This window comes from Lichenostomus cassidix, chromosome 3 (genome assembly GCF_008360975.1).
Source record: "Lichenostomus cassidix isolate B80296 chromosome 3, HeHo_3.0, whole genome shotgun sequence".
Lineage (NCBI taxonomy): Eukaryota > Metazoa > Chordata > Aves > Passeriformes > Meliphagidae > Lichenostomus > Lichenostomus cassidix.
Window position 1 is genome coordinate 39,059,123 of NC_139483.1, and position 26,083 is coordinate 39,085,205.

General features: G+C 39.1%; 1 protein-coding gene across 2 annotated transcripts in view; it reads left to right on the forward strand.

Annotated features, from left to right (window-relative positions):
* The window catches only part of KIF25 (kinesin family member 25), a 40,109-nt gene extending 14,026 nt beyond the window's left edge, over positions 1–26,083 (forward strand). For both annotated transcript variants that reach the window (XM_085055382.1, XM_085055383.1), the window contains 9 exons: positions 400–442; positions 3,678–3,745; positions 8,684–8,758; positions 13,109–13,258; positions 14,324–14,497; positions 19,099–19,250; positions 21,768–21,965; positions 24,336–24,491; positions 25,685–26,083. In XM_085055382.1, coding sequence (XP_084911508.1) covers positions 400–442; positions 3,678–3,745; positions 8,684–8,758; positions 13,109–13,258; positions 14,324–14,497; positions 19,099–19,250; positions 21,768–21,965; positions 24,336–24,491; positions 25,685–25,842 — 1,174 coding nt within the window. In that variant the 3' untranslated portion in view covers positions 25,843–26,083. The remainder of the gene's footprint in view (positions 1–399; positions 443–3,677; positions 3,746–8,683; positions 8,759–13,108; positions 13,259–14,323; positions 14,498–19,098; positions 19,251–21,767; positions 21,966–24,335; positions 24,492–25,684) is intronic.

The following is a 26,083-nucleotide window of genomic DNA, read 5'->3' on the forward strand; positions in this document are numbered from 1 at the left end:
GCAGCCAGTGTTTGGTCTAATTATGGATTCAAGACCAGGGACAAATACCTGAAAAGAGGGTGTTTTTCTAAAGTGAAAGCCTCTTATTTCAAGCTCATGCAACAATCTCAAAAGAATAGAATGGCTTGCATGTGAATAAGTCTTAATTTGGTTTGTTCTAAATGTCTTTTCTAAAGCAGATTATTTTGCTTGATTGCACTTTAGCTTGTTTATTCACAATTAACTCTGGTGTTAGTATGTACATAGGGTACAACAGTAGTGGTAATTCTGAAAGGTACTCTTCAGACAGTGTGTAGTTCACAGACACTTTAAACACTGGTTTTCCTCAGCTAGGTGAAAAACTTGTGGTTTGAAAAGTACCTATTTTTCCACTCTTGGTGTTTTTTTCTTCTCTTACAGGCAAAGAAACTTTTCAGAAAAAGTGGCATATGCAGCTGATGATGTGAGTATTTGATGGTGAAATTCAAAAGCACATTCATAGATATTAGAAGAAGAAACAATAAGGGCATGGGAACTATGAGTTAAAAAAATAAAACCAGCAAGGTCAGGTGGTGCCCAGATATGATTACCCATGGGTGCAATTGCAGGTGGTTTGTGCTATTTTCATCCTGACTCTTTATAGTGGTAATAGCTTGGAGCTTCTGCTGGTGCAGCCATCCTCTAACCAGAGGTTGAATGTTTGCAACAGTCAAACTGCTGCCGACTTCCTGCAGTCACTCCCTTTGAGCCACTTGTATGTGCTGTAGCTATTTCTAAAATTATGTCAGGCTTTTTAAAAATTTTACTATTGCAGCACAGCTAATGGATTAGGAGAGAAATACGATACCTCAGGAACCACAGCAGCCTACATGGTGCTGCAGTCAAGCATGTTAAAATGTCCTGGCTTAGATCCATCAGAGGAAGAATAATCATTGAGGTTGCAAATCCAAATGACATTCCAGCATTAATTGAGGCCATTACCAAGGTATAAAATTTAAAAAGGCACAGTAGTGTGAGCTAAGGTCAAAGTATTAACTTGGGTTTTAATTTTCTTAGCTGCCATAGTTCTTAGCTGGCTGTTCACTGTTACATGGTGATGAGCCAAATTCTCTTTTATAGTGCAGTGTTTGAATATATTGCTGAAGTGTCCTACAGTATGTTATGCATTTAAATCTCCCAAATTATAGTTTCATTAGGCAGATCTCACTTGCATAATGTGGATAATTATATATATCCATATATAGGTATGTGCAATTAGGTAACTAATGGAGCACATGAAGAGACAAAGAAAGAGTAAATAAGTCAGGAGATAAAGAACAGGGATCTGTAATGGTAGACATAGTATTCTGGATATCCTGACACATTTATTGTATTATAAAATACTGCAACCATTTCTGACCTATTAAATTTCATTGCATAAGGATGAAATTAGGCAATATTTAGGTTTTGGATTTTTTCATATAGCTACCTGATGTATTGCAGTATCTACATGTTTACAGGGAAGGCAGTGTCTGCTTGCTTATGCCAGTTTGTGAGTTTTCTGTGATAGAGGTGCTGAGTTTATTAATTTTGCTTTTTAGATCATGACTGTATTTCCAGATTTTTTTTCCTGAAAATACTTTGTGTGTAACATAACCAGGCAGTTTTTTGTCATGATCATGTTAGAAAGCAGGGCCACATTTGAGAACTGGAGTCACGGAGACTACATAACTTCTGTTTAGTGTCTGAGTGTTTTTTTCTTTTGTTTGTTTAGAGATTCATATCATTCTTAAAAGACGTGGTCTTTTCTAAAATCTTGCTCATCTTGTCTAGAGAGTCATTATTCTGATTCTAAGCCTAAAAACAGCAAAGGATTTCACTAGATGTACAGAAGAGTACTTCATTTCAGTTTTTGAGTTACTTGAAGATTTTTGATTTTTTTTTTGCTGTCCTGTGTATGCTCAGCTCCTCAACATAACATTGCCAACCTTCTGAATCTTTCTTCTGAAGCTTGTTGTGCAATAACCACAGAGAGTGATTACATACCACACATCGGGTTGAACCACTCCACACCGATTAGGCCACTGAGCAGTGCTGGTATTGTCACTACCTGAGAAAATGAGCAGTTGAGGAGGTGCTGAATGCACAGACTCTTCCTGGTGGTGACAGCCACAGGGGGAATGGGTGCAATCTGAAATACAGGAAATTCAGCCTAAATATGAGAAGAAGCTGTGAGGGTGGTCAAACACTGGCACAGGTTGCCCAAAGAGGGTTTGGATATACATCTTTAGAGATACTCAAAACCTGACTAGACTCAAAACCTGTATATTCATATATACAAATGCTTATATGAAACATCTACCTATTAACAGTCACTTCTTTTGTTTCTATGTTACGCAAAGAGAAGTTTTTTCTGTCTCATGTCTCACATTAGAGAAAGCTGGTCTGCAAGTAAATTTTGATATCTGAATCAGAAATGTGTTCCATAATTCTATATCCTTTTCAGTTTTTTTCCTTTTTCCTTCCCCTGAAGCCTGTTTGTTAGTGATCCTATTAGAATTTCTGTGTCAGGCCATTTTGTACCAGTGTTGTACTGACATCTGTCCTCAGCTAAATTTGCCTGTACTGGCATGGGTAACATAACTCAGTCTGTGAAGTAAGTGTTTTATCATGATTAGTTTAATAATGTTACATTTCTTTTCTCCAAAGAGGTAGAAATATTTGTAAACGCAAAGCAAAAAATTTGCTGTTTATTAGCCCTTTGCATGCTGGACACTGTTATGTGATTGTCATTTGCTCAGCTCTTTATGATTTTAGTCTGTGGCAATGCTTATTTGAAGGCCACTAGTTCAGCACTCCAAGCTACTTGTCTGAAGCACGTTAGGAATTTCAGGACTCCCATCAAATGCAGTAATGTAACCACAGGTAAGGTAGAAAATATCCTTGAATTGGATGAAGTACTTTGTGTGCTAGAGAGCTTCCACCCAAACTGTTGTAAACCCCCACATCTTTCTTCTTTGCTTTTCCTACCAATAAAGCAACATTTGCTGTGAGGAGCAGAAGGGCGCAGAATATGCTACATAAGCCATGTCAGGCTGCTGTCACTGTACTTGGGTGATAGTTTAAAGAGCTGCTTACATATTTGTGACACTTAAAAAGCTACTGTTAACTCATCTGGAAAGTGGATTCCACTAAAAACTCATGGAATTCTAGGGATTGTGGTAGTGCAGCTCTTTCTCTTAGTTGTGGACTAGCATGTTATTTAATGAAATTTAATGAAATGTGCATCTTCTGCTTAGTTCTAGACATAACTGTACATGAAATCAATCTGAAAAGGCACTGAAAATTTGCCCAACAATAAGAAAAAGAACTCTTTCTGCCTGTGGTGGCAGTTAGGGAGGTTGGGGTTTCTTGCCTGTGACTTTCTAGGTACAAAAAAAGTTCGGATAAGGGTTTGGATCTTTCTCTTTAACTTAAGTGCATGTTTTGTGTTGGTTGTTACTTAATAACCTGAATGAGTTTTGAGAGCCTTTCCTATGGTTTTGTGAATTCACTGCAGTATAGAGGCTCTAAAGCCTCATGTATTGGTGACTGCTGGAGAAGGGCCTTGGACTTCCTGATCCTTAAAGCTGTCACCTGATACATCAGAATTGATGCATATTTGTTTTTGTGTGTATGCCTGTGATATTAACTATAGACAGTTTGCTTTTTTCTCTTAGGAAACCGTCCTTGTCAAATGTAGCCGTCCTGGTCATGCGTCAATAAACAAGACTTTTCAGTTTGAGAGGTGGGTAGTCCTGTGTAGCAATCTGGATTGCTGGAAGGTTTGTATAGTGAAGACTAATTTGTTTTAATAGGCATTAGCTAGAGGGTAATAGGTTTTTTTTTTGGTTGGGTTTTTTGAACAGGGGAGGTGGGGGCAGAATTCTTGCATTTTTTTTTAAATGTGATGTTTGTGTTCTTCTCAGGACAGAATAATGTACTTCAGAGTAGTCTTCTCTCTCCATAGGGATTACTGATATGCCTAAATTTGAAACCTGTATAGAGACTTATTTGACCCTTTTCACAATTTGTCATGATCCCTGTAACATAAGTTAGCAAGGTAGCAGGGTGTTTTAAAGATAAGGAAGTCATGTTTTGCCTTTCAGTACTTAAAGGGAGCCCATAGGAAATGGGACCAAACTTTTTAGTAGAGCCTGTTGCAATAGGAACAGGATAATGGTTTTAAACTAAGAGAGAGTCAATTAAGACTGGCTATAAGGAAGAATTTTTTTACAATTAACATGTTGAAACACTGGAACAGGTTTCCCAGAGAGGGAGTAGATAACAGATTCCTGAGGTCAGGCTCTGAGCAACCTGATCCAGTTGATGCCTCTGCCTAGGGGGTTGGACTAGGTGACCTTCAAAGGTTCTTTAAAACCCAAACAATTGAATTATTCTACGAATTGGGGTGGATTGCATGATTTCAGCATTAGACACAGAGCATAACTGTGGCAAAAACTGGACTGAGCACTTGTAGGAGTTGATGTTTGAACAGCCTGAGCATAACAAGCAAGATAGAGCAGTGGTGTGGGAGTAAGTGCTCTCTGAGGGAAAGGCTGCAGTGTGACTGCTTTCCATATTAGATGCTCAGAAATCCACAGAGATTAATTGGATTTTGAATGCACCATTTGTGATAAAGGCTTTAATGGGACAGCAGAGTCACTGAGTCTCTGTCAGTGAGATAGAAAACTGCTGGGAGTCAGGCTGAAGGATGCCTTCTGTTCTTTCAAAATGGTACTGAGCTGGACCTCTGAAAATAGGAATGAAGAGTTAAATAATATGAATGAGAACTTTGTCAACGAAGAAATACAAAGTTTTACCCCAATTTCTATTTATAATGCAAACTTTGCATCTGCTTATTGCAATGACTCATAGGCTGTCTGCCCTGAGCCATGCTCCAAAACCCTCTGGAAACTGAATAGAGGAGGACAATTTTATGCTTCCTTGCTTGAAGGCAAAACTTGATTTAAAGTCACATGTACCCAACATGAATTATCTGTTCTAGTTTAAACTTAGGGTCTGAGCCTGTTCAGCCTAAATTCCTGTATGTTTGCTAAACATTGTTACTCATTGACACTTTCCTCAGGGCATTCTTCTGTAGTGCTGCAGTTTTCTACTCACAGAGAATGGGGACTGCTGTCATGTAGGCCACCAAGCCCCTGAAAAATCTGAGATAATGCAGCTCTTGGGGAAGCTTCACTGATGATAGGTTATAGGACTCCTTTGATTCAAGGCATGTGAGATCCTTAGGGTTCATGGCCCCCTCACAATGTCTGCTAAGCTGCTCAGGGTAATTCCCTTTACTCTTCAGCTGTACCTAGCCCAGCCATACCCCTTGAAGTAAACACAAGAATTGTGCTGGAATTCAACTCTGTAGAGCAACACAGTTAATGGTATTGACACAGGACTCCAGAGGTGCTGTGATTCTGGAAATGTGGTGTAGATTTGGTAATCAGGAAAAGAGTTAAAAAATGTAAGTCCCCCAAAAAATGCAGTTCTCCAGGAATGTTTTTTTAGTGTCCCAGTACAGCAATTTTTTTATAAACAGAAAAGCATATGGTTCTTATGAACTCTAAAATGTTTATTTTTTTAGCAGTGTTTTATGGAACTAATAAATGTCAAAATATTTGATTTCAGCTCAGGAAGAAAATTCCAGCTTTCAGCATGTTATGCTTTTATAATTTTATTGGCAAATCAGTTAGCAAGATAAAAAGGAAGCTCAGAATTTTCAGTGTGAAATTCACATTAATCACTACACAGGGGCAAATCTATCATTCTGGTGAAAATACATGGGGTTTTTGAAAGAGATTCTTTGGATTTGCAGGGTCTTTCATGGTTTCAGATACCTAATGAAGCGGGTGCCCATGCTTCAGCCAGGGCTGTGGTTACAGTGTAGCATAAACTAGTTCAAGACTACTTTAAAACACTTTATTTCAGTATGGATAGCATTTGAACCACTGCAGCTATGTAGTGGCAGTAAAACCCCTTTAGAAATTTGAGTAAATATTTGAGTAGTTACTGTAACATGGAACCACATGCCTTTCCTTGGATCAGCTACTGGAGCCTGACCTGGACATAGCTGTACTGAGCCCAGCTGTGGCTGTACTTGGAAGAAATGGCCTCAAGCTGCACTAGGGCTTAGGTGTGTGTCCAACCTTTGTTCACGTTGGACATCAGGAAGATTTTCTTCACAGAAGGGGTGCTTAAGCACTGGAATGAGCTTCCCAGGAAGGTAGAGGAGTCACTACCCTGGAAGTGTTCAAGAAATAACTGGATGTGACACCTAGTGCTATGGGTTAGTTAACAAAATGGTGTTCAGACAAAGGTTGGATTCGATGCCCTTGGAGGTCTTTTCCAAGCTAATTGATTCTGTGATTTTACTTTGCTGTGCAAGTGAACTCCTAAGACTGATTCTAGCCTGAGTTGTGTCCAGTAGCAATGTGTTTGCTTTCTTAGGTAACAAAAGTCATCAGCTGTGAATGCTTTAATCTTTAAAACGCCTTTCTAAGTTTTTTTTTCTTTTTTTTAAATGTATGTAGTAGCTCTGAGATGTTTTGATGTGTGAAGAAAAAATATTTCAACACATAATGAGTTAGAGACCTAGTTGGTTAAGATGGAGGACTGGGTGCTAATGAATATTTCATCAATTGCAGATGATAGATGAAGCAGAGAAAAGTGTTTGGTAGTGCTTTTGCTCTTTTATATTGACCTTGCAGATTTGATGTGCAAAGTTTACTGAAGCATATGCTCCATGTGCATGCAAAGCAGGGGCAGTGTATTCAGTGCCTGTGTTCTCCTGGTCCAAACTGTGCCACATCCCTGCATATTTGTTGGTTTCTCAGTGCACTATGATGGCACATCAGTGGAATGGCAATACAAGCAGTATTTGTCTATCAAACCAGACAAGTGCTCTTTTCCTGATTAAAGAGAGTACATTTTCATGCAGCTTACAATTAGTCTGTGGAACACATTGCCACAGGATGTTGCTCCGGGCCAAGAATTCAGCAAGATGCAAAAAGAAACTGAATGCTAATTCTAATAATATTTTTTTTGAAACAGAGATTCAACTCGTATTTCAGTTTTGAGGCCAGTATACAGCTTTTAAGGATTAGGATGAGGCACAGAGATGAATTATAGTATCTCTAGCCACCATATTGTTTCTTGCTCCTTCCTTTGGCTGTTGTCAGGAAAAATACTTAATTCAGGGTGCTGGCTCCAATTCTGTATCTGTTTATCTGTGATCCCTCTGTACAACCTTATTTATGGAGAGCATGAATACAAAAACTCTATTTGTGCAGTCTATAGACTGTAGCAGAGAGATTATGGTCAGATATACAAAAAGGCTTGAGTAAATGCTGAACAGCACACTTTGTCTTCATTCAGTTAACCTTATAGTATCCTGCACAATCTGTGTGATACAGTTTAGTGAAGTGTACTGGTATACAGTATACACAGAGAAGTGACTACATATTTGTAGTATTTGTAATGTTTGCAGCTACCAAAATTTCAGTTTCTAATTAGCCATTTTGTTGTGACCTATAAAGAGCACATATCACTCATTGGAAAACAGAGCTAGACAAAAAAAAAAAAATCACCACAGAAAGATACCAGAAAAGGAAACCTTTTCAAAAGATAAACATTCATACCTCAAATATTTAACTGTGGGTAGTGACATTCATGTTTTAGATTGTGCTCATCTTGTATAAACAATGGGTGCTGCAGGCTGTAATCTTGAGGAGGATACATTTTTGGTGTGCTAGAGAAGAAATGAATGAGCTAGGATATCCATATTTTATGATCAGAATTTCCTCTCTCTGGTGATTTCCTGTTTTCAGGTCTTGATTTTATGTTGTACAAACCTGAAAGGGTTGGAGAAAAAATTTCTTTGAAGATAACTGTTGGGGTGTTTTTTCTCCTTGCATTCAAAAAACATATGAAGTTGTTTCAGACATCATTGTTCTGGCCCAGGTATTGAACAGTCATTGCTGTTTTCTAAGAGGTGGAATAACTCACGCAGTTTAATTGTCTTCCATTCGGTTTAAAAATAGGTCTGCACTCTACATAATTATGTAAAATAAAGTCTTCCCTTGAGTGAAATGTCGATTTCAGGGCAGGTAGTTCATCAGGGTGGGGATGGAAATACCTTAGGCTGATACTGCCCACAAAGATAGTGCATCTAAACATGACCTTCAGGAGCATTCTGATTTCTGCTGTGCCATTGAGTCTTCTGAGACAAGTCCTTAACAAGTTTGCAGCCTCTGTGCCTCATTTTTTTTTCCCCCCCAAACTTTACCCGCATCTTAAGGGCAGTACAACCTGACCACTGTCTTCCATAATGTGATACAAAGGAGGGCCAGGCAGCAGGGCTATTTCACATTCTAATAGGTAGGAAAAAGTAACAGGGATCCAGTGCAGCCTAAAAAAGGACTCTGTGTGCCAGAGGGGCAGGTGGGAGGTTTAGGATGAACTCAGAAATCCACCTATGTGTTGCTCACTCCAAAACACACAACAGCTGCTCCCAAAATGTGAGTGAAAACTTTGCAGTTTTAATTTTCAGTTCTCTGACACAGAAATGTCAGCAGGTCGCAAGTTTTAGGTAACTGGCCTACAGTTTCCATAGTCTGTGTTCTTGTGATAACATTCATATTTTTTCTTTGGTTAATCATAGCACTTTTTTCCTCAGAGTTTACAATGATTTGGAGTCTCAAGATGCAGTATTTGCAGATGTGGCCCCTTTGCTAACATCTCTCCTGGATGGGTAAGTTAAAAGGGTGCAGTAAGAAAGCTAAAGCACAACAATTTACTGAAATATATAAATTTAAAAAAAAACCAAAACTTTAACAGTGGGAATCTATTTAAAATGTATGGCTTTGCAGTTCCATTTTCCTGTTTTCTTTCTACTCAGCATTGAGTGAATGTTGTTTCCCTGTATAAACAGGGAAAATATGGATTACAAAATTTAGCAGAGCAGACAAATTTGTGAAAATAAAAAAACCCCATTTTTTCTTCTTATCTGCTTCTGTCAAACTGATGCATCTAATGGAGGATGTTGTCCTTTTTCTTTGTGTTCTTGTAGGTTATGTTTTATAACTTTTCCCGTTGCAGACATTGTATGATACATCTTTTCCAACAGTGTGTTCACTAGGAACATTGTGTTCAATGTGAAAGGCCTGCCAGGGCCACTCTCTGTTCTGGTTTTGTGTCCAGCACAGGCCATACGAGGTGGCGCAATTGATTCCTCGTTGAACCAGAACTGAGCATTCTCAGTCATTCTACTGCTCCTTCAGGCACTGGGGTGAAACAGAATTCTGGTTTGAATACAAAACTGATAAGTAACAAGCACAATCAGAAATTACTTCTGACTACTGAAGCTCATAAAGTGTGGTTTTTCAAAAGTACTGAGCCAACTTAGGTTACTCTTGCAAAGAAGCTGAGAAGTGCATATTGTTATAATCCTTGAGGCTTGAAGTGAGATTTATACATCACCTCCTTTCTACTCCTTTTTCATCCCTATTCCAATACCTCTTAATTATATGGTAGGGTTGTCATGGACTTTTCCCTCCCTGTAGATGAAAAGACAGTCCCTTTCCATCCACAGTTGAACAGTGGCAGTCCTTGTTCCCAGCAGCCTGCTCACTGAAGCTTCCAAGTTTCCTTTTCTCTAAGAGTCCTAGAAGAGGTATCTAAAGATACTGTGAATATTGGGAATTCCATATGCCACAGAGGGGCCCCCACAGGCTCCCTGGCTGAGGGAAGTCATGGATTGCATTATTCTTGTTTACCAGCGATGAGTAACCACAGTTTCTTTAGCTGAGCAACCAAGGGACCACTAGGTTGCAGGAGTTTAAAGAAATCTTAAAACTCCTGGTTTCTCTCCCTACTTTTTGGGGGTTTTTTTGCAATGATTATAATTTTGCCTTGGTTCAATATGTCCTTTAAGTGTCTTCAGACCTATCTGATTTGTACCTTGACCTTCTGTACTTCCCACTTACTAATTTTTACATGGGGAGAATCCTGTCCTAAAAGCAAATATTCTTGTATTCAGTTAGGAAATGTTCTGTTATTGAAAACAAAAGACCTGTCTTGTTCTTCCAGAAGTGCTGTTTAAACAGAAGCAGATTCTCAGGGAAGGCGAGTCCGTGCATATGAGCACAGAAGCCTTCCCACTGTAAATGGGAAACAGACATACTTAGTCTGAACCTTGAACCTCTTTGCTGCTCCTGATTGTTTTAGTCTGGTTCCAAAGTGGTCTGTAATAACTTTTAGCTTGAGTAGAAGGGAGTGTTCTGCTCCTTTTCCTTATTTTTTCTATGTTTTTCTTTCTTAATGGATTGTTTCATTTTTCAGTATAAATACACAGGAAGAAAAGATTGTTCCATATGCAAAACAGACAAAGTACAGCAGGCATCAAAGTTTACTGTGAGCCATACAGGGCCAGGAGGGGAGTAAGATAACTTTTCTTTTCTTTACAGCATTGAAGAATCCAACTTGATTGTTTATTTTAAAAACGAATAAATTTCTCCTCCTTTGGTTTTCTTTAACAATGTTCTCTCCTAGTGGTAACTTTTCTAGAGTGAACAACCACACTCTTTTGAGGAGAGAAGTGCTACAAAACCATTGGGATTTTAGCTTCAAAATAAGAACATTTCTAAACAAGAATATAACTGTTATATATCATAATAAACAAAGTGGAGAAGGAAAAATATCAGGGTGCATAGGTGAATCACAGTCAAAAATCTTCAGACTTCTCTATTTGAAACATTTATGCTGGAGCTAGAACACCAATGAAGTAAACTGTGATAAATAACTATTATTATATAGGTAAATATAAAATAATCTGCAGCTTGTGTTCTTGTTGAACCCCCCAGCATTTCCTTATCTCCTGTGCCTACCTAGATAGAATACTGCTTTGGCCAACTTTACCTCATTTGGGCTTACTGAAAGACGGCTTTGGCTTTGGCAGAGAAGTTGCCACTGACTGATACATGATTTGCATCGCTGTCTCCAATGTTACAATCCCCTGCTCACTTAGCTTCTAATCATATCACCTCTACCTTGTCAGAACAGACATCTTTTGTCCATGATGTTTACTGTCTTCTAACAAGCAGCAATTAAGGAAAATTTGAATAGCTGGACTGTAAGAAAGTCCTCTAGGAGAGACTTTCAAGAAGACTAATTCTGTTTTCCTTAAGGAAAACAACCACTTGCAAACATCTGGCTCCCTTTGTGGTTCCAAAGATCTGTTTAATTTTGAAATAGGGCTAGAAGTCTCAATAAGCTACAGGCTGGCCAGGCAGTGTGCATCAGGGGTGGAACTGTGAAAATTACTCATTGTTACTCTAGCTAAAAACTACCCAAATTAGTGTGAGCTTTCCTACTGAGTTATGTCAGCAGTGAATATTTCAAGAAATCTCTCATTGCAGATTTACAGCCCTAATTTCTATCACATTTAATTTTACTGCAGTGCTCTTTGTTCTCAATTACAATTATCTCCTTTACTTCATCAGATCTATGACTAGACTCCTATTTAATACTCTGCATTAAATGCTAAAATCTGGAGGGATCTTCCTATAGATTAATTGACTACAACTTTGGCTTCATATTCCCAGAAAGGGTACCCAGGTATTTTCTGTGTGGCTTATCAGCCCCCATTTCTTTCTAACAAGTGAAAGCTTTCAAAATAATCCTGAAATAATTGCTTCTAGGCATGTTTAATATGCAAAAAATCGCTGAAGTAGCCATGTAAGTATTTCATGACTCAAAACCATACATTTAAAACAATTAGATGAGGGATGTTCTTTGAAATATGCTGGCATGTGCTTGAAACTGCATTTTTGATATAAGGAAAAGCATCAGATAATTAAAAGCAGCTGTTCCAGGTCTGCCCACAGAGGAGGTAGCTTAGGCAGTGAAATTTTATTCCCTGGCAGAACAGGATCAAGCCCATTCTTGCAACTCTCTAGTAGAGCAGAAGTTTCTGTAAACTGTGCAGCGCTCCTCGTGTGTGAAGGTTCTGCTAATGTCGTATCTCCGAACAAACAAGACAGTCTAGGGAGAGAGCAGTCTGTCAGCACAACTGCATGTCTTCCAGGGTTTTTGCTGGCACAGTACAATGGTCAACATCGAGGTGCTGGCAGGGGCTGCAGAGCAGGCACAGCCAATGGGGGGCTAAACTTCAGCTGCACAGCACAGTGTTGGAGACCTCCATACAAAGCACTACTGTGGCTGGATGCATCTATATCCACCTACTTACTTTGCTTAGCATGTTGACTTTGATCTGATTGTGTTAGTAACACACTTTCTAGATAGGATTCATACATCTCAGTTTAGATTCCTGTGGCACAGACATCCACAACAGTGCTAACAACTGTAAGCTATCCTTTTTCTGTTATTATATTCAGTGCAGCAAAAGAGGCATTTTTGTTCATTAGCCATATTTACTTGTCTACTTCAGAATAGGTGGCTGTTCCTCTGCACTGACATTGTACATTTTCATTTTCTACTTGTCCTTATCAGAGCAGGTCCTGCCACCTTTGTTCCAGAGTAGTCATTGTGTGCATGCTCATTCTGAGCTAGTGCTCTTGGTTTAAAATTTGTGTCTCCTATTATTAGGGCTGTCTTCTCTGACTGAGGGCTATGACTGATGAGCCTGCCTGAAAAAGGCTATGAGAGATGAAAAGTTCCCAGCTGTTAAGATAAAAATGCAGTGGTTTGCAGCACAGTACTGTAACACAAATCAAGCCCAGCAATGGTTTACCTTAAAATGCTGTACTGAACTGCAGTGGTTCAGGAGCTGATTAACAAGCACCTTGGTAGTGCACAAGCTGGAAGTTGGGCAGATAAGGAGGTCTAACAGCATCAGTCATTCCAAGATAAGGATCCCTTAAACTTCTTGAAAGCATCCCCTCAACTCTGCTTGAAAAAGAAAATATGTTTAAGTGGTTTTAGGAACAGCAATTACTGTCAGACTGTGAGATCTGCAAAAAGAAATCAGGGGCAGTTGTATTTATTTTCTTGTTTGTGTTCCCAAATTTTTTGGAATTTGACTTGCCACCTAACAGACACATTTGGTAATGGTAAAATAAATTAGAGTCGTTTTATTTCTCAGGTACAATGTGTGTATCATGGCTTATGGGCAAACTGGAAGTGGGAAGACATACACAATGTTGGGACCACAGTTAGAGGGGAACTTAGCCTTCTCCATGGAAGAGGAATCAGAACTTGGAATTATTCCTCGAGCTACCCAGGAAGTGTTCAGGTAAAAACTAAGTAAAGGCTTGCTGTCAGTGGCAGTTATTTTAAACTGTATAGAAAGGAAGAAATAATGTTTGTTATGTATTTAGCATTGCAGATTTCAGCTACATGATGGTTAATATTTATAGCTTCTCTGACTATCATTTGATATTTGAGGTTTTATACAGATTTCTAGTCTCTCACCTGCTTAATCCAATTTTCTAAAACAATTCGATTATGCAGTTTTACTCTGTGTTATCTGTCCATCTGGCTTTCAGACTCTTAATTGACCTTCAGAAAATGTTTCAACCACAGTATGGGAGTCCAAAAGACAATTAAGTTCCTAAAAGTTTTGTGAAAATTGACAATTGGAATACATGAAGATGATTCAGATTAGAACCCAATCCCAAGGAAGAAGGATAGCAGACTTTTAAACTACAATCTGTTCGTGTTTTAAGAGTTCTTAGATTTTTTTTTTAGTTGAACCTAATACAGGATTGAACAGATATGCTGCTATGTTATAGCAGAAGACACATTAGAAGTTTTTCCAGCTAAGCCTGTTTCTTTTGGAGAAGGTTACAAGCTAAATTAAAGAACCAATTTCGTAAGAGAATAACTGTCTAACTGTAAATACTCTCCTGAATAGAGAAACCCTTAATTTATGGATTTTCTGAGGCTGTGAACAGATAACTTCTTACAGATACAGTTTGCCATCTCTGTTCATTGCTTGCACTCTGCCAGACTTTATATTCTGAGCTCTGAGTGCAATAACTGCCAGCAAGGAAATGGTATAAAAAAAATCCTGAAGTTGGAGGCTAGTGGAAAAAAACAAGCTGGCACAGCTGTTTGGAAAATTAAATTCTATTTACTTCTTCATGTATAAATTAACTGTATATTCTGATTCTTCAAGTCAACATTAGCATACAGATGAGACAAATTCACGGCTGCAGATACTTAGTAAGCACTTTTATCAGATTGTAATTATATTACAATTAAAGAATAGATCTCTATTTACAGGCTGTTCACTTGGGGTTTGACTTCAACATTTTTGGGCTTTTTTTCTTCAATCTTTCTTTTATTTCTTTGCCAGGCTTATTTCAGAAAAGCCACCAGGAAGTTACTGGGTTGAGGTTTCTGTTGTAGAAGTGTATAATAATGAAATTTTTGATCTTCTGGCCAAAGACAGTTATGGAGTATTTGGCGTCAAACGTGATGTTGTCACAACCAGAGAAGGGAAGAGCGATGTTCCCCTGCTGACGCACGAGTAAGTTCATGGCTTGTTCCTACATCCCAACATGATCTGGTGTTAATGCCATCTAGAGCTGCCACAGAATTGCAATATATTCACCAGACTGCTTCTAAACAATAAGTCTTTACCATATGCAAAAGAACAGTTCTGTTTCTGTTAGCTCAGTCTATTAGACTGCAGTTGGCTGCAAATGTCAAAATACTTCCAGAAATAACTGCACAATTACTTTGAGTTAGACTCTCCTGTGTTAAGTGCCTTCCACTCAGAATGCCTGAAGATTGCTGCATATTCTGTTGTTGCTGGATCTATGGCATCTTGTCAGCTGTAGAAAAAGAAGGCGTAATCTAGCCACAAACACTTTCCATTCAGTCTTACTAAATTATAAATTTTACAGATTATAATATAAATTTACGTAGTAGTTGTAAATTAATTTTAAGCAGTTGTATGGTGTTACCTTTCCCTACATGTGTTGAAGTTAAAAAAAATTAGAATGAGATTTTAAATGATCTTTTAATGCAAATACCCATCTTAATATTGCTTAATGTTCTGTTTTCATAACTGGAGGTATTAAAGTTGTAATTGTTATGTTGGCATTTGAACCGGTAGGTCTTGAAAATCGAGGTTCTTTAAACTAAAAGCTAAGAAGCAGAAAAGCTTCTTACCAATCACTTTTAAGATGCACCTTCCCAGCATCAGTGTATGCCAAGTTTGATCCTTATTTACATAACTTGACAGTGTAGGCAGAGCTAGGGTATTTAAGGTTACAGCTATATTTACTTTAAGGTTACATCTATATTTACTTTAATGCCTTCTTTTACTTACTAAGCATTACAGAGACTTGTTCCAGTACTCATGGGAATGATTCTTGGCATTATATAAGTGTGGCATACAAAGCAAATGTATAGTGTTTTCTCATTTTATATAAAAAACTTAGCTTAGGTAATTAGATGTTAAAAATCATGTGTTCATAAAATTTCATCCATTAATGAGAGGAAATCTGTTTCAGATGCTTCATTTTAGTAGTGGCTGTGGTGTTTATCCTAGAATGTCCTGAGTGGGAAGGGACCCACAAGATCATTGAGTCCAACTCCTGGTCCTGCACAGGATAGCCCCAAGTATTACATTCCAGTGCCTGGCCTCTGGGTGAAGTACCTTTTCCTAATATCCGATGTAAAACTTCCCTGACACAACTTCAGGCTGTTCCCTTGGGTCACCGGAGAGAAGAGATTGGTTCCTGTCCCTCTGCCTCCCCTCATCAAGCACTGAGGTCTTCCATCAGTCTCCTTTTTCTCCAGGCTGAACAAACCAAGTGACCTCAGCTTCTGCTTATATGACTTCCCCACCAGGCCTTTCACCATTTTCATGGCCCTTCTTTGGAGCTTATGCTAGTTGTACCAACATTTTATGGAAAAAAAAAGTTGGGACAAGCAGTACCAGTGGCACCCGAGAGGTGATGGTACCCAGTGGAATTAAATTGGACAACTCTCTGTAAGCACCCAGCATGAGAACAGATTCCAGAAGGGAAGCATGTGCATTACAGAGATGTCTAGAAATATAAAAAAAGTGTCCTGCTCCTTGAGTAAATAATGTTTGTGAAAAGAAACATCTTGCTCTATTGAAATGTTTATATTTTATATATTTTTATTAAATATATATTTATATAAGCATTATATTTTTCTATGTTACTGGGGGAAATGTGATGTTTTTCTTCACTTCTCTATAATAATTCTTGTCATGATCTAATCTATACTTTTCCAAGGGGAATTAGCAGTCAGATATGAAGTGCATCCCACGCCAATTAAAATAATATGCCTCCTCAGTGGAAATAATTTTGTCCTGTGGGACTTAGTCACACAAGCAGACCAGCAGTTGTTTGTTTATGTGGGTTTAATGCTATTGCCAGCAAGCCTTGATAAAAATACAAGAAGGTACTGGAGGATTGTGCAAACATACTTTTATTTTACCTAGTGATACACATTTATTGATTTGTGCTTTCTAGCAATTTAATTGCTCATAGAAAAGTGGGACCCCAGAGAAATTGTCAGGTGGTTTTTTTCACTGTGGGAGCTATAGAACTCTACCTTTCTTTCTATGAAATAATAAGCACTGCAATGTTCTCTGAAGGATTAGCAATTGTATCTGGGGTATGCCTACTCTTTAACCTCTTTGATCTTGAGGTTAAATACAATTTCCATAGAAGTTCTGCCAGCTTGATTGCACTCCGCATGCTTCATAAGAACTTGCAATGAAGGAAAAGTGACTGGAGCTTAAAATGATGAATCCTTTTGCCCTCTCTGTCTGTATTATGCTGACTGGTGGGTTTCTCACTGTCTCTGTTCTTGGACTTCCCCAAATGTGACTCTAGTCCAACTGTTAGTATCTAGTTAAGGCTCTGCTGTCAAGGGAATGAAAAATTCCAGAAGATTCTGGAAGCAGAACTTAACTTGTGTGTGCTGAATCTGGAGGAGCTAGTCTTTTTCCTTTGACTAGACAGGAAAGGAACCATATGACTTAGGAAATGAAGACGGGTGCATGTAGTGTAGGCATGATGGCAGTTGAACTTTCCCTGTTTCATCAAAACCTCCAACTTGTTTTTAATTATGGTATTTCAGTAACTAAGATGCTAGCCTGGCATAATTTTATTCCCATCTCTTTTCATAAGTTTTGGGGAAGGGAAAGGTGAGAAGCAGCGGGACTTGTGCCATAGAGATGAAGAAAAAGCTGCAATAAGGTTTCATTTGTCCTTCTAGTTAATAAAATAGCTGCTCTGTTTATTTCTGTAAATTTTAATTTACGGCAAAAGAACCTGGCGCCTTGAACTAAAACTCCTAAAAGCCACTTATCTCAATCAGTTAATGCTAAATCCTAATGCAAATATAAATAAAAATATGGACTTGTATCTCAATTACAATGCAAGCAGTGAAAAAAGTCCAATTCATAAACAGGTTATATTAATAATTACACAGAAAGGTTAATAAGAAAAAACAAACCCAAACAAAGTAAGGGAACCATTGAATGAGGCCACCCAGCTGTCTGAAATCTAAAGTAAACAGCTGGTGCTTTGAATAAAAACACATCCTCATTTATGATAATATTTCATCTAGAATATATTGGCCTGCTGGGTCTCATTGGCTTCTCCATATATCCATTAAAGTACAGTAGGCTCTTTCCTGCTAACATGTTCATCTTACTGAATCACAAAAACCTCAGTCTCTTTCTTCTTTTATAGCTTGGTTGACTTTGGAGAACTTTCAGCATCAAATTTTTAACCTAACCGCAACAGGGCTTCTCTCTGTAGAATCTGGTCCTGGAACGTGGGGCACATAGAGCACAATGAAGTCGTAGAGATTATACTAAAATATTATTTCTGTCAGTCCTGCTGAGGAGCTACTGTGCCAAGCTTGCTGCACTGGGCTGGGGATGTTGCTTGCCTTCAAAGGCAGCTGCAGCTTCCCAGCAGTAGGTGAGCAGCACAGACAGCATGCCCTGAGGCCTCTCTTCCTCAGCAAATGCAGCAAAGGAGCAGCAGCTTGGAGCACTGACCCTTTGCCAGCTCACTGCAGCAGCTTGCAGAAGCTAACAGCCTGGTGCTGCATCCTAGCCAAGGCTGCTTCCCTGTCAGGCCTTCCAGTCCTGGCTGACTAGCCCCTAAAAGATGCAGCTCAAGATTTGGGAAGGCAGGATCTGTGCCTCCGTGGATGTGAGACAATAGTCAGATCACCCCAGTGTGAGGCTCTGACTGTAGGCACTGGAGCCACTGCTTCCCTGCTGGTGCCAGGTCAAACAAGCAGGGAGATATCCCCAATGGGTGCCCAAAGGTGGAGGTGTCACAGTAGAGGCCAACGTGTGGCTCAGATTGATAGGGGAAGTCTGTAGTGATTGTTTACCTCATGCAGCCCTGGATACACAGGGTGTGTGCCTATAGATGTGGTGTGGCCAAATGCTTTTCTGTTCTTTAGATGCCCTTGCTTTATTTTTTGAGGATTTTTTGTGTGCTAGGTCTTTGCCCTTTGATTGATCATATTTGTAGTACTTCCTTTAAGTGGAAAACAGATAGATTGAGATGAATGGTCTATAGAAACTTAAGCCTATCTCTTCTGACATTGTGCTCATTGAACAGTAGAACTGAACTTTTTTCCAGAGATTCTGCATTAAATCCTAAAAGTGAAATATGATTTCTAGAGGCCCAGAGAAATTTTGGGGGGTGTTGCCTAATTCTATACCTAAGAAAATGTGCTACCTTAGCATAAATTGGACAAATCCACTTCTGTGAGACCAGAGATTCCAGCAATGTCTAAACCTGTGTCTTTTCTTCCAAAGTGTGGAGATGTAGAAATTTCCATTGCTTCAAGAGCTGTACTTCTGGACCTGCCAGGCTGACAGGCTACTTCTGCAGCACTTTCAGGACTACATCACAACTTTTGTCTTGAGTTTTCTTCTTTATCTCACCTGAAAAAGTCTATATACACTTGTTTGTGCAGCTCAAAACTGATAATAGTATAAGGAGAAGAGCAGGGAAGTGGAAATGCTGAGATTCTCATTCAAGTTGTCAGCTTTCTTGTGTGATTTTTCCTGCAAGTCAGTTAAATATCCTTTCTGTTTATTTACTTTTTTAGGACTGTTGAAAATGCATCTGAATTTTTGCATCTAGTCAACAAAGGCCTACAGCTGAGAGTCAGGCACCCAACACTGGTTCATGCTCATTCCTCTCGTTCTCATCTGGTAGTGACATTGACCATAACCACAGTTGTCTTTGGAGATAGCTTTGGTAAGTAGGATGTTACTAAAACACATCTAGAGCCAGTTGGTTTTAGAAAAACAGTCTGTGGGCAGGGAGATTTTCATATTGCTTTTTCTTCCTTTTTCCAACGTTTGATACATTCCCTCAGTTCTTTTCCGCTTTTCTAACTTCTACGTACCTTCTTAAACAACTTTCATATTTGAAGTTATTTAAGACCACTTTCATGTTTGAATGCTACTGAAACTTTCCATTTCATAAAATCTTAGCACTTTTCTTTACATGTTTTGACTTACAGAGCTGTTGAAGTTTTATCCAGTGAAGCTGAAGCAACTTATGAATAAATGTTATTAGAAAGTCATAAAATAAAGTATAAGACAGTTAAGATCTCAATGAGATAGATACTCAGATAAAGTACTTAAATCACTTAGAATGAATAATTACATGTCATACAAAGTTTGTGGTTAAGCTAACCATGCATTTTAGGGGTTATCATATGCTTTTGGGTAAGAAAGAATTAATTTTTTACCCCCTGCCTTGCAAAAATGTTCATTAAATTCAGAATCTCTTGAACTGTTAATAATAGGCTACTATATGAAAAGACAAAATACTTGTCTTATTTACTGTGGCAACATCAATACTTCTACTTTTCACTACCACAGCAAGACTTAACAGTTTATTGGTTGAGCAACAACTTCCTTTTGGGGCTCTTGGGAGTAACTTTGTTTTCTTTTGCTCATGTTATAATTAGGCTCTCTGCTTCCAGTGCTGTGGTCCATCTCCTTCATATTCTGCAACAACAATATGCTTTTGGAAAGTGGGAAATATTTAACATTTTTCCCCCTTAGATTGCTATCAGAAATTAAACCAACAGTATCAGCAAAGCAGAACAAACAGTGCCCTCACTTAGCTATGGGCCTTGCCAAAAGACACAGTTACTTCACAAGTTGCAGCTCCAGCATTCCTGATGTTGACTCTAGCCAGCTCCAGATTTTTGTCAGTCAGACTGATAGTACTTTTCTAAACTCAGTGTTTGTGCCATTAGCACAGCAGCCATCTTCTCTAGTCCAGAATTCCCTTTGCCACTTCTAATTGCAGCCTGGCAGGAAAGCTCCGTAGAAATGTCTAATTGTTGTTGAATGCAGACTCTGGTTCTTACTCACAGCGCATGGATGAAGACGTGCACTGTAAGGGAAGAGTGCAGAACTGCAGCTGGTACCTCACTGCAGCAGTGGGTGACAGCAGAGCCTGTCTTGTTTAAAAGGAAAGGATCCTGATTTAAAAGCCAGGTGCCATTGTCAAATATCTCAACACCAAATATCTAAGTCACTAAATAAAAAGTTGTTAAGTCTGTTATGAGTTCTGCACCTAAAGCCAGGGTTGACAAGGCAGCACTTTTCCAGGCTTGATTAAGGTATTTTAGCATTTTGATCAGTATTATCTGTTGTTTGAGGAGAGCTATTTCTTAATTTCATTGTCTAAAACTGAAGAGGGTTGAGGGATTTGACACTGTATGGCCCGAAAACATTTATTCTGTGTAAATCAACAAAACTGCTCTTGCCTACACTGTGAAGAGCTGGCTCAGGGTTTAGCAGCAGCCTATTTGGAGAAGTACAGAGCTCTGCAGTGCAAGTCAGTCTGCTCCTTAGTCAAGTTTTGCAGTTGGAAACTTTGTACTATTCCAACTAGAACTCTTTAAGCTCCCAAGGAGGTCTGTTGCCTCTGTGACCTGTAGCAGAGTATGTGCCTTTTATTCTTTCACATCTTTCAGAGAGAGAAGGAAAGATAGTTTTGATATTTTCTCAGTTTTGGTTTTCATCTGCTTGGGGAAATCCCTTTTGCATATATTCCTGCTAAGCTAATAAGCAGCTTAGCAGGAAAGTAGGTTTCCCAGGGAGTGTCTTTCTCTTCCTTCCCAGGAGAGAGTGAAAGCCAGATGCTTCTGCTGAAGGAAGGATAGTAATAGGTAACCAACCTGAACAAGTGGGAATACTACTATTGAGGCTAATAGCTCATCATGTGGAGATCTTGCAGTGGAATATGAAGGCTGAAGGAAGTCCAGAGGGAACAGCATCAAAGGACAAAATAGAATAGGCAGGATAAATTTTTTTTTTTTTTTTTTTGCCAGAGCACCAGCAGGTGATTTTTCAAATATGTAGAAAGCCAGTTTCCAGAATCTACTGCTTCCAAACATCCAAATCTCACTTTGGTTGCAGTCAGTCTAAAACTTTAAAAAATGCCTCTTTAAAGTCCTTACTGGACTCCCATTTCTTGTTTTCCACACAGATGTGTGAACAATGGGGATACTGGATACAACACAATCTACACCAAAACTTGTTACCAACTACGATCAGTTTGATTAAAACTTTAGGGAAGATTGAAAAAGTCATTCAGCCCTCCCATGCCATGGATTTTGACTTGTGTATTGCTTCTGTTAGAATAGCCTGAAGCAGCAGATACTGTACATCCCCTATTGATGTCCTATTTTATTCCCCATCTCAATTTTCAGTGTTAGTGAGAAGCTCTTGTTTTTTTTCCATCAACCAGGTACTTTATGGGAAGATGAACAAACCAGTCAGAGACTAAATAAAGAGACTTCCTGTACCTTTCAACAAAAAATGAGAGACAATAAATCCACCTCTTCTTCCAGAGCCTCCTCACCAGTGCAACTTGAAGCAATTGATAAAATGAAGCAAATCAAAACGAGACTGCAGCTGGTGGACCTGGCTGGGAGCGAATGTGTCGGTAAGTGTGTCTCTTCATGGATCCTCATGGATCTAGGTTACAATGGTTGCCTTAGTTCTTTATGGAGGGATACATGCTACCCAGCTCTCACACAGGGGTGGTTTGAACCCACAGATCCTAGCATAAACAAAATTTTGAGGGCTGATTGATCCAGTTTTGCACTGGTATAGTTTAACTCAAAATATGACCATGTAAGCTTGAAATAAGCCCAGGATGGTTACCCATATCACATATACTGTTTGTTCAGACTGCTTTTATTAGGCCTGTTTTTCTACTCTGAAAATTAGCATGTCTTTGGTACAGAAATATTTAAAGGGCATAAATTACTTAAATATTACAAATAACTGTAATAATTGATACACCATGTGTGGATTTTTCTGCTTTATTTTGCAAAATGTCTTAGGGGAAATTAATGTTGAAAAGATAATATTGTTTTCATTGTTTCTTCAAAGCGTTTTCCTCCTGCCTCCTCTATGCACACAATAATTTCAAAAACTTGATTATTTCCTAAAGGACAAGCTTTCTTACCAAGAAAAACCATACAGCCAAATGTATCATTCCAGAAATAATGTTTTGAAAAGTGAACCAGTATTATGAAAGAGTCTTTTACTTTACTGCCAAGAATTCTTGCTTTTGCTCACTGTTAAACTTTTGTTCTACAGAGAAACCTAATATAATACATTATTTTTTCATTTGCTCTAAATGTTGAAAACATGTAATTGAGCAACAGGGTGTGTGTTTGTTCTCCCAGTTAAATCAGGACAAACATTTCCTTGGTTTGGGGCTCGGCAGGCCAGATCCTCCAGTGATGCCAGAAGAGCTGTGCTCACATCAGTGTCAGATGTGGCTCAGCACACGCAGCAGACTGACCTCTGCCATCAGCTCTGCTGGTGGACTTACTCTGGTGAAAGTGAGGGCAGTGTTGACTCATAATTGTTTTAAAATGTGCGCAAATCTAAGTGAGCAGCAGTACCTCAGGCTTCTCACACACGTAAGCACCCTGCCCTGCTCGATCTAGAGCCAACCTGGGTCATTTGCAGTATTTACAAGCCAAACGGTCCCTCTTTAGCAAACTAAGTTTCACTCTGAAAATGCTTCATCAAAGTTCATCTAAGCAAATGTAGATAATTAGTAGTTTAAACATGTACCCCCTCCCCTGTTTGCAGTTTTCTTCTTTAGGAGGATATCTCTTATCCCAGGAGTCCACTTTTTCTTGATATACGAGCAATCCTGGGGATGGCTGTATACATAATGACCCCAGTAAAGTTAGCCTGAGAATTATCCTATCTTGGATTTTTATCCACTCTTTGGCAGGGTCTTCCAAACTGTTTTGCTCTGTCTCTCTCTGATAAGAGATTCTACCACTCCAGCCTCATCCTCTCCCACAGTCGCAGTTCTCTAGCCTTCACTGTCCAGACTTCTGGGGTTTTTGCTATTTACTGTACCTTTTCACATTTCCCTCTTGAACTCTTCATTTGCTCTCCCAGTGTGGAAAATGCTGGCCTAAGGGGAAAACAGTATTTCTAGCTGCTCCCTATATCTGTCTAGAGGTGGGAGAGTAGGCAATAGAGGAAGCTGTTGGCCCAATCTGATCATCCCACTACTATCAGCTCTGCCTGACATGGATCACGTGCTCTGGGTAAGGAGAAGTGACTGCAGGTGCATCTGCACCTCATCCACTATCCTGAAGAAAGCCTGAATTAGAATAAATTTCTCTTCCCCAAATGGCAGAGGTAAGGACAGCAGGAATTAATTACGCTTAACTACACCCTCATCCAGACTGATCAAAGAGTTGAGCTTGCAGCACCTCTTTGAATTGGTGCAATGTGTTGCATAGACAAATTCTTTACAGTGTTGCTCAGGGGCAGCAGCTACATACAACCATGCTGGGTGGGTGGTAGAAGGGCATAATTTTCCTTTATCTATTTTCTTACAGCAAATTATGCCATAAAACACCACCTCACAGGCTTTGGTGAACACAAATCTTTCCCACTAGTGATTGTTTTACAATTTTCTTTCTGCAGCTTGTGCCATCAGTGCCTCTTCTCTTTTTCCTAAGGGATACAGATGGGGCACCTAACTATCGTAAAAAATGGTGGAACAAAACAGGCTTCTTTTTGGGGCCACTGCAGACTTGTGTTTTCACAAGCAGTGTTGTCTTGTCTGATCTTAAGGTGTTCCTACTTGCTTGGTTCCTTGTTCTTAATACATATGGAGCAAAAATGCATTGCACAGGTGAAGAGATCAAGTTTAACATGAGATGCTTTGGACCATCTGTAGACACTGAATCTTCTTTAACCTTTCCTCTGCATTAGAGTTTTGAAGCAGCTTTGCTTAGTGTTACCACTGCCTTTTTCTACACTCTACCAGGTATGTCTGGGGTGACAGGGGCAGCACTGAGAGAGACCTCCTTTATTAACCGCAGCCTGTCCGCCCTGGCCGATGTTCTGGGAGCAATAGCAGAGCAGCGAGCTCACGTCCCGTATCGGAACAGCAAACTGACACATCTGCTTCAGGACTCCGTAGGTGAGGGATTATTCTGACTCCTGTTTAACAATATAGATTTCTTCTCCTAAGTTTTCACTTCTTTTGCTGTGTAAAACTAGAAGATGATCTTGCACTCCTTGCTTGAATGTTGTGGTCTCTGGTTCAAAGACTCTGGCGCTGGAGAGTGAGTACACAGTGAGAGTTCTGAACTCCTGAATTCGGCTAAACCTTACTGTTTCCAAAGTTCAGTTGAAGAGCAACACCTCAGTTGGACCATGTAAATAGTAAAAATTGCATTTCACTGGTGTTTCATATCAGGTACAGTTTAAAAGTTGAACTTCAGTCTTTATTACTACAGGGTAAAATAATTTACTTGCATATTTGTTAACATTGTGCCCTGTGGCAGCAAGACAAAGGAGAAACACAGGACATGTCACTGTGCTATAACTTTTTCGGTTTGGGTCACTTTTTCTTCTTTAGCTCCTCATCTACACAGACAGTTTTAAAACAAGTGTTATTCCTGCAGTAATGTCAGGTTTGTGTCCATGCATATAGTACATCAGTCCATTTTTCTTCAGTTAGAAAATATTAGCCCCTTTTTCTTTTAATCTCCAGTTCAAGACATTGATAATGAATGAGGTATCAGTTCTTCAGAGTTTCTGAAATACTAGGAATTTTTGCTTAAGCTTTGATTTTCGCTTGGTACTGGAGTCACAACTGTGAAAAGGGATAGCCAAAAAGAAGTGAGTTTAGGAGCTATGTTGGTTAAAACCAGGCTCCATGCCCATACAAGTCTGTTGTTTGACTTTGGTGAAGTGTTGAAAAGGGCAGTTTCCTCCTTAGTTTAATCATTCTCTGTAAACTTCAAGTCTGTTTTGTTTTATTGGCATACAAGCCATTTTTACCATTGCCCCAAATTTACAAACATTTGCCAAAACTTAAATAAGTGTCTAGAGCCATAACATACATGCTGATTAACTGATGAAGCTAAAAGGGGAAAAAAATCTTCATTACAAATTGTGAAACACTTAGGGGCAAATATCATATTGTTAGATATAGACTCCCCATGAAGGAGCTGTCAGTTTTCAACAGCCCTCTTCAGGAGCAGTCTTTTGCTTCATGAAAGCAATGGTAACCTGTGCTCATTGTTGTGTAGATCAGTATGTTACCAGTGTATAAATGACTGAAAATAATGATGTAAATGAGTATGTTTTGTGTTTTCCCTGCTTTAGGAGGTGATGCTAAACTGTTGGTGATGCTGTGCATCTCTCCTGGCCAGAAGTACCTAACAGAATCAATGCAGTCTCTGGGATTTGGAAGTCGTGCTCGGCAAGTTCAGAGAGGACAAGTAAAGAAAAAAAATTTCACAGTGCTGAGTAAAGCAAAGTAAAACCTAAGACTTCTGTGGATTAAAGTATCATTAATGAGTTCCTCAGAGTGAAACGTGTATTGTTGTCCTTAAGCCATTCTTTTAGATATCAACTGCAAGATAAAATAAACAATCCTCAATATGGCATTAGTAAGCAATAAATCTGCAAATGATGCTCTTGCTCCAAAGATAATAGCAAGTATTGACAACAGCTCCCAGCCATGGTGGAATGGCAGAGAAATAAACTGGGCTTTAAGACGTG